Source organism: Mycteria americana, chromosome 6 (genome assembly GCF_035582795.1).
Source record: "Mycteria americana isolate JAX WOST 10 ecotype Jacksonville Zoo and Gardens chromosome 6, USCA_MyAme_1.0, whole genome shotgun sequence".
Lineage (NCBI taxonomy): Eukaryota > Metazoa > Chordata > Aves > Ciconiiformes > Ciconiidae > Mycteria > Mycteria americana.
This window is the reverse complement of record NC_134370.1, coordinates 10,057,463-10,071,145: the sequence shown is the minus strand read 5'-3', so window position 1 is coordinate 10,071,145 and position 13,683 is coordinate 10,057,463. Positions and strand designations below refer to the sequence as shown.

General features: G+C 39.4%; 1 protein-coding gene across 7 annotated transcripts in view; it reads right to left on the bottom strand.

Moving 5' to 3' along the window:
* The window catches only part of ABLIM1 (actin binding LIM protein 1), a 212,664-nt gene that overhangs the window by 53,212 nt on the left and 145,769 nt on the right, over nucleotides 1-13,683 (bottom strand). For all 7 annotated transcript variants that reach the window (XM_075504483.1, XM_075504489.1, XM_075504482.1 and 4 more), the window contains exon 7: nucleotides 3,270-3,357. In XM_075504483.1, the coding sequence (XP_075360598.1) occupies nucleotides 3,270-3,357 (88 nt within the window). The remainder of the gene's footprint in view (nucleotides 1-3,269; nucleotides 3,358-13,683) is intronic.

The window sequence follows — 13,683 nt, the reverse complement described above, 5'->3', positions numbered from 1 at the left end:
CCAAGGAAGAAGAAACTGTGCATTTGGCAGGGGGAAACGATCAGACAACAGGGAGAAGTGTACCAACAGCCTTCTCTGTAAACAAACAGCAGCCTCAGAGCCAGGACCCCACAGAGCCCGCGAGATCAGGAGAGAAGCATGCCCTGTACATTTGCTTAGGAGGTCAGACAGATCCAAGCACTCAGGAGGAAGGAAGTGCATGTTATAAGGCTGATGAACTAAGACTCAGAAGGTTTAAGTTCAGTTCTCAAATTCAACTGTGAGCTTCCTGGGTGACCCTGAGAAAAATGATCTCCGTTCCTCTGTACCTCAGTTTCTTTTCTATTAAACCATCCTCATCAAAGAAAAAGCCCTCACTGCATTTTCGGGCAGTATTTAGCACAAACTAGCACAATTTTAGGGACACCCCAGGAGAATGCTGGAGCTTCTGAAAGTGAACAAGAAATGCAAGGGATTCTGGATGTCATTTTCATGGTGAAACTTAGCTAAGGGTTGTGAGGGGCTTTTTTCACAAAATAAGAGGTTTGAAATATGTGAAATTTAAAAACCCAAATCAGATAGAGCAGGCTTAAGTTAAATGTAAATATTTTTCATGATCTTGAACTCTGAGTGACCTACAACTTGTCGATTTTATTCATCCAAACATGTCAATCTATTTTGAAATGCTTGGAACAGTGCAAATTCTCAAGCTGTATCGCCACTCTTTTTCCTACCAGAAACAGTTCAGCAAATTGTGTTTATTCCCATTCTTAACATATGTTTGTTTGCTCACTTGGCAAACACCAACCAACATGTTCATTTATCCAGCTTTTTACTTTGCACGTACCATTGTTTCAACATACAGCTCTCTAAAAATTGGGAACTCAGGCTATTATTTACACATTGAAAATGGCTGAAAGCCTGTGTGAGAATCAAGTGAAACATCCCTCTAAATGCTGAGCAGCATCCTAGCTCAGCAACAGCCTTCTGGGGCAGTCCATATAGTAATATATTACTAGGAAGCCAATGGGAAAGAGAAAGTTTCTGATGCTGCTTCCTTTTCATTTTCCTGTGTTGGAGCAGGGTGAAGACAAAGTGCTTCTGCTAGCATTATTCAAACCATCCTTAACATAGAAAGCCCACAGATAGACAGCTGTTTATCTATATTCTCCTTTTGCAAGTTTCCCACACATTTCTAATACAAGTAACTATCACAAACCTGCCGGGCTCCTCTATTATACAAAGCAATACCAACACGGTGCTTTCATGTCCTGTGGAGAGGACAATTAGAAGTGAGATGGAAGCTGCCTATTCATATATTTTATCAATAATGTGATTTTGGTTCTAGCTTTACTGTTGCGGTGTTGTATTTTTATTTCAGAGAAATGCTTGGAATGCTGTTATTCTGCACACTAGGGTAAACGATTTGGATGGAGTCAGGATATACATTTCAGCTGAGAGCTTTGCACAGGAAAGGCTTTTAGGTCCCTTACACTTACAAGCATGCTGATTTCAGCAAGGAAAGCTTTGGCAGGACAATCTGGAGCACACTCAGCAATAACATTATTTAGTCAGAAAACAGCTTGTGAACAATAAAGCAATGCAACTTGGGCTGCTCCTCCTCTGAGACAGAGCGAGCATGAAGAACATTAATTCACAATCACAGAAAGGGAGATACAGCCAAGAAGAGAATGATGGCAGATCAAGGAGCCAGGTGTCTCTCCTCTCCTCTTTCATATCACCTGAACTTAGCCAGGACAAAATCTAGCCGTGTTTAAGTAGAAGCAATGCTTTCTGTCTTATTTGGATCTGCAGAATTTACACCACAGCCTGCCCAATCAATATGAACTCCAGCTCTCTGCTAGGATGGTGCAAAAGGCATCAGTTGCAAACAGCTGTTATTAATAACAGCAAAGGATGCTCAGCTTGAACTCTGCCTGTACTTTATCATACTATGATGTGAGGAACCTAAGAAGATTACCAGTTGTCAGATGCTGTAACTGCTGCTTTCAAATTAGTCTTTCCGATTTGCCATCAGAAAGCAGCACTTCCTACCCAGCCCTCTTTCAGCCTCTCCTTGCTCTTGCAATGCAGAGCTGCTACAGAACTCGATATCCAGTTCTGTGCACAGCTGGAATAAGACAACTAAGGTATAAGGTCAGTGAGAGATGAGAGAGAGACACTGGTAGGGAGGACCAACTACAAAATAACACTAGTTAGCTTCAAAGGAATTCCTTAACAATATTATCTTATTTTGGAATTCCTCCAGAAGCAATCTCTCCTCAGGATTTCAAGAGATGGCTACAACCACCCTTTCATAATTTTTTTCCTATTCTTTTACGGTCCTTTCAGGTATATCAAGCAAGTTTTCTAACATAAGCACAATATACAAAATCCCAATATATATCTGCCTTTTTCACTTTTATTTCTGGCTTGCATAAATGTGTATTATAGATTTTTCTACCAACATTAATTAATACTACAGCAAGTAATAAACATAACTGTAGCTTAATAGTTAACGTGCTACCTTCTGGGAGAGTAGGCAGAATTCAGATCAAGGATACTTTTCAATCAAAGAAAAGAGCACATTCTTTTTTAAGTTAAAAGATCACGGAAAAAAAAAGTGCTTGGCAATACCTGGGAGTGTGACACTGTTAATAAGACAGAGGAGATGAAAATGAACATACAAGAAAGAAGTGACTGAAGAAAGACATAAAAATAAAGTAAATGGGAATAAAAAGAGAGATGTGACCAGATAAAAGGATAATAGGCAAGGCAAGCAAATATGATTAAGAACTGGAGGAGACAATCTGTCAATGCGCATGGGAATGAGATCTACGCGATTCAAAACAAGCTCACTGCAGTCTTTGGAAGTTTTTCCATTGCCTTGTACAGTTTGGAGCATGGTCCAGAAAAGCAGAGAAACTGATCAGCAGAATTCAGGGGAAACCCTCTAACTTTGTTGGTATCTCATATACCAGCCTGTGTGCTAAGCTATCCGTGAGATGCCAAATTCAGAGGCAGCCTAATAAATTTCATTTTTGCTACGCAGCTTTTGAAAACACAGTCTGCCTCAGCTAGGCTGCAGAGTCACTGCAAAGCCACCATTACGACCACCTACTAGGGTGAAAGGGTTTCAAGTGAAGAAGTATGAGAACACTGTAATGAAGATAGGATGGCTATAGTCCTCCTTGCCCGTATTACAAGGAGATGGTTTATAAACTCCTGAGGTCTGTGATAGAAAAATTACAAAGTCTGATTTCCTTGTTTTGTAATGGAGACATCCTTACCTTGCAGATACATTTCTTCTCCTTCCGTGAACATTTGGTTGCACCTGCTGCATCGTGCACAGCTTGGATGATAATGCTTGTCACCTGCCTGAACAAAAATAAAAAACGGAAATGAGGGATCAATGCATTGCACTGCTTTGTGAGCAGTCATTATTTGCTGACAGACCACTGCCATTTTTCAAGTTCACCTGTTAAGATACAACATTGCCTTCATGATGTGACAATAGCTATGAGAATGTAAGATCTGCCACACTGCTTCAGTTCAGAGGTCTATCTAGTCCAGTATCCTGATCTCAACAGAGGCCAGCAGCGACTACTTGGGGTAAAAGGCTGTACGAAACAAGACAATGCAGAACAGCCTTTCCTCTTCACACCTTCTCATTCAAGTAATCAGTGGTTTAAAGATTTCCTGGCTAGAGGCTACATCACAATCTATCTATTCTCCATGATTTGCCCAACACCTTTTTAAATCTCCATCTAACAGTCCAAGGCAATGAATGTCCCGCTGCAGTTAGATATTTGTGTAAACCTGCTGCCTCCTCATTTTGTCAAACTGCATGTATTTTCTCAATCGCTCCATTTTTATGGATAAATTCAGACAGTGAATGATAGTTTTCAACCTGCCATTTCATTCCTTGGCCTTCTTCCCAACAGTGCTGATACGGGCATTACTAGAGAGAGCTTTCTAGAGCCACTTCTGCAACCATTAACTTAATTCACAGATGCCTGACTTCAGAAGCGATACTAGCACAGACAGCATGAGCTGAATTCGAACTACTGATGTAAAGATGCTAAATACTCTAGATCCTGTTACCCAAATCCAAATCCACTGAGCCATTCATTCTCTTAAATACATTGATACCCATAATAAACAAAGCTGATCAGATTTCAGGCCTATAAAGACAGGAAAAACCAAGGCACAGATATTAATGTGACGACTTCTCCTTAGGAGACCAAAGCAACCAATGTATTAACTTCCTTGCATCAGAAACTAGGCATGCAATGCCCACACATCAAGCTTTTTAAACTGAAAAATAATTAATCCTAGAAAACGACTCTTAATAGTGATGAAGTAACAATTTTAAAGACTTTTAGAATTCATATCTGGCTTTCCAAACAAGTTAACCTTAAATCCTTTTTCACAAAATATTCCCTATCCACTGAGATGTTATATGCACAAAATGTCTGTTTACTCTGTAGCTGACTTGTAAAATGTCATCGAATCCATTTCCTACTTCATTATACTTGAGACTGTAACATTACTAAATTCAACCTTTCCTTATATCTATTGAGAGGTATGACATATTATTGGTTCACATTTGACATTGATTATACAGGCTTAGTATTTAGAAGTATTTCTATGAGATGATGAAGTATATGGATTAAAGTACCTGACAACTACCAGACAACCAGATCTACCACCCAGCCCTTCTACAGGTGAAGTTGCACCATTTAATTTTAATGTTCTCTTTTGTTCTTGCCTTAGTAATGTAGTACCTGGGTTTGATTATAGGGAAGGCTGGGAAAGGGAACTTATAGAGAAGGTAGTGTTTGTGGACATGACTATTTATCTTTCATTATTGCTAAGAAGAATTCCCATCCAGGAACTTCAGCAATACTAGGCCAGAGAAGAGGACTCAGTGTGCTGTTAGTTTAGCCATACGCTCCTCTTCAGTTGCAAAAAACCTGCACTTCTCTTACTCAGATACTGCCTTTGCTGTTGATTCCCGCTCCTTAGAGGGCAGTATCCACCAAACAGGGAGACTAATGGGATTTAGTATTTTTTGCACAGCAGATTTAGACCTATCAGGCAAAAAAGGGGCTCTGGTAAAGGGGAGAATGAAAGGTCACTACAAGACATGCCTGTTCAAGGGAAAAAAGCTAATGAGGGAGGAAACACAGAACTGATGCTTGACTTGCAGCCACAAACCCAATAGTGAACTGAGAAGGAAAAACACAGTTAATGCTCATTCACTTTCTACCATTTTCATTATTGGCTGTCCTCTTTGTGTCTGACTCTCTCTAGCAATTATTTAACCCCTGAGCTGTCCCATCAGTTCCATTCAAGACTGGAATTTAAGAAAAAGAAAATGAAGAAACTCTGAATGTATCTGAAATGTAACGCTGGCATCAAACCACAGCTATTCTGATCTTGAACGCAGATGTGTAAAGAACAGCTACTTGTATATATATGCAGCCTAGGGCTGTGAATATTGAACCGGATTCAAAGGCAGATCTTGGATTCAGACAGCTCAGCACTCAGAAGAAACCGACATCCTTTTCTGCACTTTCTGCCTCACACAAACAATACCGTACATACAGAGGAACAGCAATTTTATTTGTGTTTGGTAAACAAATAATCCCAACTTTTGAGCATTCCTAAAGTTCTTCAGCAGAGTGGGGCCCACAGAGCTGCTTGGCACAAGTGATTTCAGACATATTTGATTTAAAGATGATGGCAAATCTGATGTCCTGGGAACCGCTCCCAGTTAATGAGATATAAAAAATTCCTAAGGCGGCTGAATCACTGCCGGAAAGGATCTTCTCCAAACAGGAAAACGATAATTGAAAAATAGATCTGAAATAATAAAACAGGAATCTTTTCTGGGCTCTGCCTGTCTCATCCAACTAAAGAATATCTCCGCGGCATAACTGTGCCGCTGCTTAACAGAGCTCAAATTTTTAGTAGGCACATGGATTTTTCTGAAATAAAATTCATAGCTTCTCAAAAGGTATTCACAGGGTAGCTAAGTAGCTACATAGTCTGAACTGGAAAGAGTACAGGGCCTGTTATATTATTACTAATTAACCTCTGAGATATCCCATCTGAGGTGGGATTGTGTCCTGTGAGATGCTTACCAAATTCCCAGACACAAAGGACTGAAACCTTTGTACATAAGTATTATCAGATTAAGTAGGTTTTATAAAGAAGTAATTCCCTACCAAGCATCCTGATGCTCAACTAAGGCAATGTTGTTTTAAGAAGGGTAGTTAGGATCCAGCAGAGATATCTATATTGTGAGAGGACCATGGCATGTGGACAAAGAAAATAATGTACACAGTTTCAGCTTCTGTTCTTCCAGTCTGGCCTTTGAGGTGTGGTGGTTTTGTTTTGGGTTTTTTTGAGGTTTTTGGTTGGTTGGGGATTTTTTGTTTTGTTTTGGGTTTTGGGGGTTTTTTTGTGTTTTGTTTTTGGGTTTTGGGGGTTTTTTTAGGAACAAGAAAGCCACATTGCACCTATGTTTTAATCAAATGCTTCATTTCATTGTCATAAGCAAATGTTACCAATCTCAGGTTTTGCGTAGCTACTCTGGCAGTCCTATCCCAGGCTTCTGAGTTTCCTGTTCTTTGTTTTGCAGTTAATTCACAATAACTTTGGTCAGTTACTTCTACTAGCTTGATCCTAAAAGGGTCTGTATCTGGTCCATCTAATGCTAATATTAAGGAGTTTTTCACTTGCCGTGATCATCCGATAAACATTCCACTTATTTTTCTCCTCATCACAAAGCTTTTCTTGAGGATCCTTTAGAAAAGGGTGCCTGGATTCAAGTACTCATCAAGTACTCAAGTACTCATCTGTTAATTGCTATAAGCAGTTTACATGTTTTTAAAAGCCAGGCTATTTATAGGAGAAACAAATCCAGAATTCATCATAATATTATGGTAGACCTGTGGCCTCTCTGAAAATTTTTTTTCCTGGAAAAACTTCTGACATGCTACTGTCAAGAGAATATAGTTTAAATGATGTACATGTGTCTCTTTAAAACAGCCAAAGAGACCGATTTCAAGTTTATGGGATCTATCCCCACAGCTGAAACAACTGGCCAACTTTTAGTCTAGTGTGAGTGATGATGAATGAACACCACACCCCAGGTAACACAAGCTTGCTAAGTGGAAGCGCTAACACATCCTGCACTGGAGAGGTTTTGGGGGAGTTACATACCACAGCAGCTGCAGTTGTTGCTGAATGCTTCCAAACCAGTTTCATGAGTTTTCCGCCTCAGTAATGTTTCTACAACTCAGGATTGGAAGCCTTTCTTCCGTGGGTATCCAGTGGAAAACAATCTGCATCTCAACTAACTCAAGGTTAATCTTGCTGTAATCATCTGAGAAAACTAGTTGCTAAAAATCAGTCATTTAGAACGTATTAGGAAAAACTTTTAGATCTACAAGGGGATGAAATATGCACACTTTTTAGAGATCTGGTCTTGCTCAGCTCTCAGGCTACTAAACCCTCATTCAGTACGGCCAATGTGCAGCTTCCTGTAACCTTACGCTACTGTGCTGTGGACTGGTAAGGCTTGTATCTCAATCCTGTTGGCTGTAACAAGTAGCATTCATTCAGTGCACATTTGCCCTGAACATTCTTCAGCCGAGGAGCACGAGGGTTTAAGTCACCTCCTTCCCACTATGCCTAACTCTCCTTATGCCTTCTCAAGTTCACTTCACATCCAGAAATCCCTTACAGTTAGCTTTGCTACACAAGGACTTCTCAAGTGGCATCTTGCACCCTGCCATCAGCAAGAGATCACTTTCTTGTTCGAAATACAGCTATGCAGCCACTAGGTTTTGATCTATCATATTGCTTCTGATCCCTTCTGAACTATTTCAGCTTTAGTTGAGGCCTTTAGGACAATACAAACCATCAAGTGCAAACTATGACCCATACCTTAGAGGACTGTCCCTAAACTAAGTTTGAGTAAGCTGAATTCATTGCTGAAAATACCTTGGTTCTGCTTAGCTAGAAGTGCTAAAACCAACCAAAATAATATTGAACATCATCACTCTTACTTTGCATACAAATTCTTAAATGGAATTGAATGAATTGACAGCAAAGTTTCTTGTCAAATGAAATATTAAACCTATGTGTTACTGTCACTGCTTATAAATTCTTTGTTAAATCAGCTGGCAGTTGCATTTGCAGTAGAAGCAGAGAACATCAGTTATCAATTTATAACAATACACTATCTCTTCTGACTTTCCTATTTATCTTTTACCCACGCTGACAAATCTAAAATAGGTTCTCAGATTAAATCCCATTTGAACAAAGTAGACAGAAAAATTTAGATTAAAAAAAGTAGTAGTATATAGTCATTTATCAAATACTTCCAGAGCCTTAGAACTGCAGAATGAAGGAACAGTGGCCAAAGCTGTGTTATAAGTGCCATTATAAATGTAAATATACGGATGTTAAATCTGAGTAGCTTTCCATGGTTCTGCAAGTCTCACTGATTTGTGGTTGACCAGCGATATATGCATTTGCTTTATTTCCTATATATTACTAAAGATATCTACTATACACAATATGTACCTTAGATGCATATTCATATACAGAAAATAGGTTTTAACATTTTACATAGTATTAAGGTTTTATTTATTCTGGTGATTTCAGGATTTATACTGGAATCAAGTCTTTAGCAACACGGAGCTTCAGTTTCCCAATCTACAAAGAAAGTTAAATAACATTTAATGTCCTTCATAAAATACTTTGGAGAAACACTACTAAGGAAAACCACTACAGAAATGTATTCCCCATGACCAGTCCCGAGACTAAAACCATGTAATCACCTCTCCTCTAAGGCTTATGAATGACAGTTGGAGGCTCAATAGTCAGGATTCATGGATGATGGGCACATAGGGGAGCTTTATGTGTATATTATGCAGAGGACACATCCCAAGTAACATTCACAAAAGTACCAGCTCTATTATGTATTATAACAATACCAAGACCCATAATAATAGTTGATAATGAGACACCAAATTTTTCATAGATCACCTTTTCAGACTCAGCAGCTAACAATTTTCAGCCTTCTTCCAGCATACTATTCTCTTCTCTTAAATAACTTCAACTGGAACATACAAATCCTCCTCAGCTGATTAAACCAGTCTGCAATGCTATTTTAAAAGCCACCGTGTACTGTTTACAGAGGGCTTTGAAGGCTACATCTAATAGAGGGGTAATAACCCTGTACAATTTTCTGGAATGGGAAAGATCCCAGAACACAACCATCACATTACACACTGCGTGCATCAAGCTTAAAGAGACCTCTTGCAGTTTAAAAGGTAAACTAAAAGGCTGGGAGGAAGGGAGTTATGTGCAGCACCAGTTAAACACAATGCACTGAGCTCCTGTACAACCCCTTCTCACACTGCTGGCACTCCAGCTCTTCACACTGTGCACAACACTCATTTGCCTTCACTTTATCAAGATACCTTTGGGGCCCTCCTGAAGCCAAAACTGTACTGGTACTCATAGGTGTCAGGGAAGGCAATGGTGGGTATTGCAAGAATGATTCCAACCCAGGAGCTACAAATACAGCTGCATGCAAGCTGATGTAATGTGCCCCAGAAACCCAGCATAAAAAGTACCCGCGTTAAGCACGCATACAGCTTTAACCCCAAGGTAACGGTACTTCAAAAGCCAAGGATTGTTATTTTCCAAGTCCATCCCCCCTGTCCGCACTTCCCACAAGACTAACTTTTATTCTCTGAGTGCTTGTAGAGCTCTAGTCTGATTAAATGTTTTCCTCTTTGGTGAACGTGAGAGCTTAAGATTTCCTATTACTCATGCCTTCAGTTCTGTCCTTCCTTCCAGAACAACAGTGAACAAGAGCCAGAGAGAACAATAACAAGAATCCCGCTAGGAGAGCTCACATGCCAGTGGGTCTGCAGAGGAAGAACTAATTACCAACAGACATTTTCTGCTGGCCAAAGGACACAATTAAGTGCATATTTGTTGCATTACATTTGCACAGCTGCACTCACTCACTCTCCATTCAAAGATATCTTAGCAATCACCTGACAAACAGCTATTAAACATGTAGGAAGCTTTAATTTTCTAATACTATTTAAATACCATAAAGACTGCTATGTAGTTTTAAGAGTACATTTAAGAGTAAAAGCCCCTGCCCTTTTTCCTTTTTTTTTTTTTAATTTTTTATGAACAGGTATAATGGGCCCATTTGATGGACAAACCTAATCAAATATTTAGTTCTATCATGACTCTGAGGAGAATGACCTGATTTCTTAACTCTCTTAAGGACTAAGGAGCAGCACAGAGAGTAACTCGGACTCATATTTAAACCCCCCTTAAGGAATGTCGTGAACTGTAGCACAGGAACTGTGGCAGTAGCCTACCATTTTCCAGTGAAGCTTTATTTTAATCACTTGCAGAGGTCACAGAACCTTCAACCCTGTTTGATGTTCAGTATAACATCAAATTCTATTGTGTCCGTCTCTGCAGGCTTCTGTGATCTCACAGGCGGCTGGAACAGCACAAATACTATGAAGACCAAAATTTGCCTCTAATAACATCCTGACCCAAACTGTCCACTCATTTTTCCCAGGCTCTTATCTGTTTAGCAAGCCACTACAAATATCTGTGCTCATATACAAAACCAAAAGTGCAGCTCCTTTGCTTCCAAAGAACTTCAGAAGCTACCATAATTTTCTCTGCTACTACCAAAGGAAGGAAAGTGTAATACAATTTAAATGTTGAAAAAATTCTAGCCTGATAAATCCTTGTTTGATATGTATCTTTAAAACTATGACCTTCTAAAGCTGTTTTTAACACTACTGTCACAACATCTCAATAGAAACAGCTTTCAGCACAGCCTGCCTCCGTTCAACCTGAGACAGGATGGAGCAGCGGGAAGCAGAGCTCACACTGGCAGTTCCCAGGCTGATGGGGCTGCAAGACACAAGACACCACACTGGGGGACAGTGGGAAATGGAGCGTGAGGCTGTGACTGTAAGTCTGAATGACAACATGCATGCGAGAGACATGGAAGACCCTCAGAGCCTTCCATCACTTGCTGTGCTGCCTTGGGTAAGCCAAAACTGCAGCTGTCCTGCTGCTATGAACACTCGCACTGTTAATTCACGTCTGGTTTCTGATTTTTATACAAAAATACTTCCCAGCATCCCAACAGGGACTACCAATGTCATGCTAGGATATTCCTTAACAGATGGACTATAATAAACTTTGTAACTTATTAGTGTTAATTCTGTCAGCATACAATATTGTTATACTCATTAGTTGCTGCTAATAGCAATGCAATTATTAGCTGCTTGGAATATAATTTTTCCTTATAGCAAAGATGTGAGTAATGATTCAGGCTAATTCCCCAGTTGTGCAACTGCTCTGCTGTCATGAAGAAACAGTCCTCATGGCAGCTGAATATCAAGTCGACTTACTTTAGTAAGATCTTAGCAAGTCACAAGTCACTTGTGACTGCACTGTCAGCTCTGCCTTGAGTTCTCACTTTCCTGCAACATCCAATGCTGAGCAAGTTGCACATACAGGTGAAATGCTTAACTACCAACTATGGTCTTTATGGAAGCTATTCATCCTGTCTTCATGGGGCAAATCCACCTATTGCTACACATAGGACCAAAGCTATGAACTTATATTATCTACACAGTTAACAGCAGGAGGTTGGTACTATAAAGAAGGTAATTCCACTCAACTAAGAAATGTAGCCACAGTAGTCCAAAGTGGCTGGCTAGAATACTCTGTGCGGTACAGAGGAGCAAAGCAATAGCACACACAGCTTTATTGTCTATTGCCAGGATTTCAACAACATCTCTGTTAGGATCCTAGGTTACATTTATGCACAGAGAAACCTAATCCCAGTGACTGAACATGTAGTTAATCAGAGACAATCCGGAGGAAATACATGTACTAAATTTTATTCAGATAATGTGTATATTCTGCAAAAAAGGAAGGCTAACCATTGAATGTATGCAGTGTTTTCTTTAGGTGCATCTTCTGTTTTGTATTGAAGAGGTAAGTGAATTGACAGGATTTTCTACATAGTTTCATTCTAATCTAATTACAATACAAATCTGTGAATTCACTGCCATCATTACCTTTATATTAGGTGCATATGAGGGCAAAATCCAGCATCTGCCACAGATTTTTTTTTTAAATTTGAACTTCTCAACAGCAAGTATTTGGCAAGGCCTGATATAAAACCCTCCTCTATTTCTTAACAACGCTGGAACAGGTCCAGTTCATAAGCACAGGTGTGGACTTTCTACATCTTCTGTAATCCTTAGGCTTCACAAAGCATTAGAAAACTAAATATTCCTTTATCCTGCATGCATTTTGTCCAGCATGGATTTTTGACATGAAAAGATACTTCACCTAAAGGACCCGATTACAGCCACATTCATATTGCCGGATTAGTTTGGAATCGGAATCAACCAGCAAAGCTACTTTACGGTAACTTCACCATAGTGCCAAGGGCCTTTTCGTACAGCCTAATAATACTGGCATAACTATAACTTTGTCTCAACCAGCCAGTAAAACACCTCTACTGACTACCAAGACTGCCAAGTAGGTCTGCTGAGCTGTACAGTTGAGTGATCAGTCCCTCTGCAGAAAGGCGAGACAGCCATTCCAGCCACAGCTTCTAGTCTGCTGAAAGCAAAGTAAAGCCCTTAGCTTGGTTTGCTGCTGAGTGCTAGTTATACAGCACAAGTCAAGAGACAGCATGGAGTCTTGTGAATGGATTATATACCAGATGCATATGATATGCAATTTTCTGTAACACCAGGAATCTCCCGCTCTCCAAGTCATCTTCATGTTTTCTTTCGTTAGGTGATAACAGGACTGCTGAGTTATCACAAATACGTGAGGACAAGAGTGAAATAAAAACACATTTCTCCTTTTAACTCTCTGCACGAAGTGACTGTTATTCCCTCGACCTATCCCTCTGGCTGAACTTCTGATAACAGAGGTTGATGTATATGCATTAGCAGATCACGTTAACTGAAGTTGTATTTGCAGTGCTGCGACGATATCTCCAAAACAACGGGAAGTCTCTTGGAAGACTGAGGTATTACTAGTTTCGTTAATTAGAAACAACTTTCTCAGTCAGTAGAACTATAGCTGACTTCAACCTGCTGAAATTCAGCTAGAAAAGTCAGTAACAAACCTCCTTTGTATCTTAAAAAAACCCCAACAGAATTATTTCATAAATCAGAAAGTCTTGCACCTGACAGCAGGTAATAAGTACTAGACCTCATCCTAGCATAAAAAGGTTATTTGCAATTTCAAAAATTAGCGATTATTTCCATTCCAATCATGATTTGGAGTGTTATATGTGCATACATATATATATATATATATATATATATGCATGTGAAATTTTAAAGGAACATATTCCTATATCTTAAAGTAACCATAAAAGGATAAACCCAGGAATTTTTAAGACATCCTAGTGAATGTCCCAAATTCTGTATTCTAAAATACAAACAAAAAAGTTACCATGGTCCATATGCCTGAGGCACAGAAAAATCATAAGAACTGAGATACTATTAACTAAAAAACAAAAGGCAATGACTAAGTCATTAAGTTAGAAATAAAGATAACTGATAAGAAACCTAAAGTTACAAAGAAATAACTATG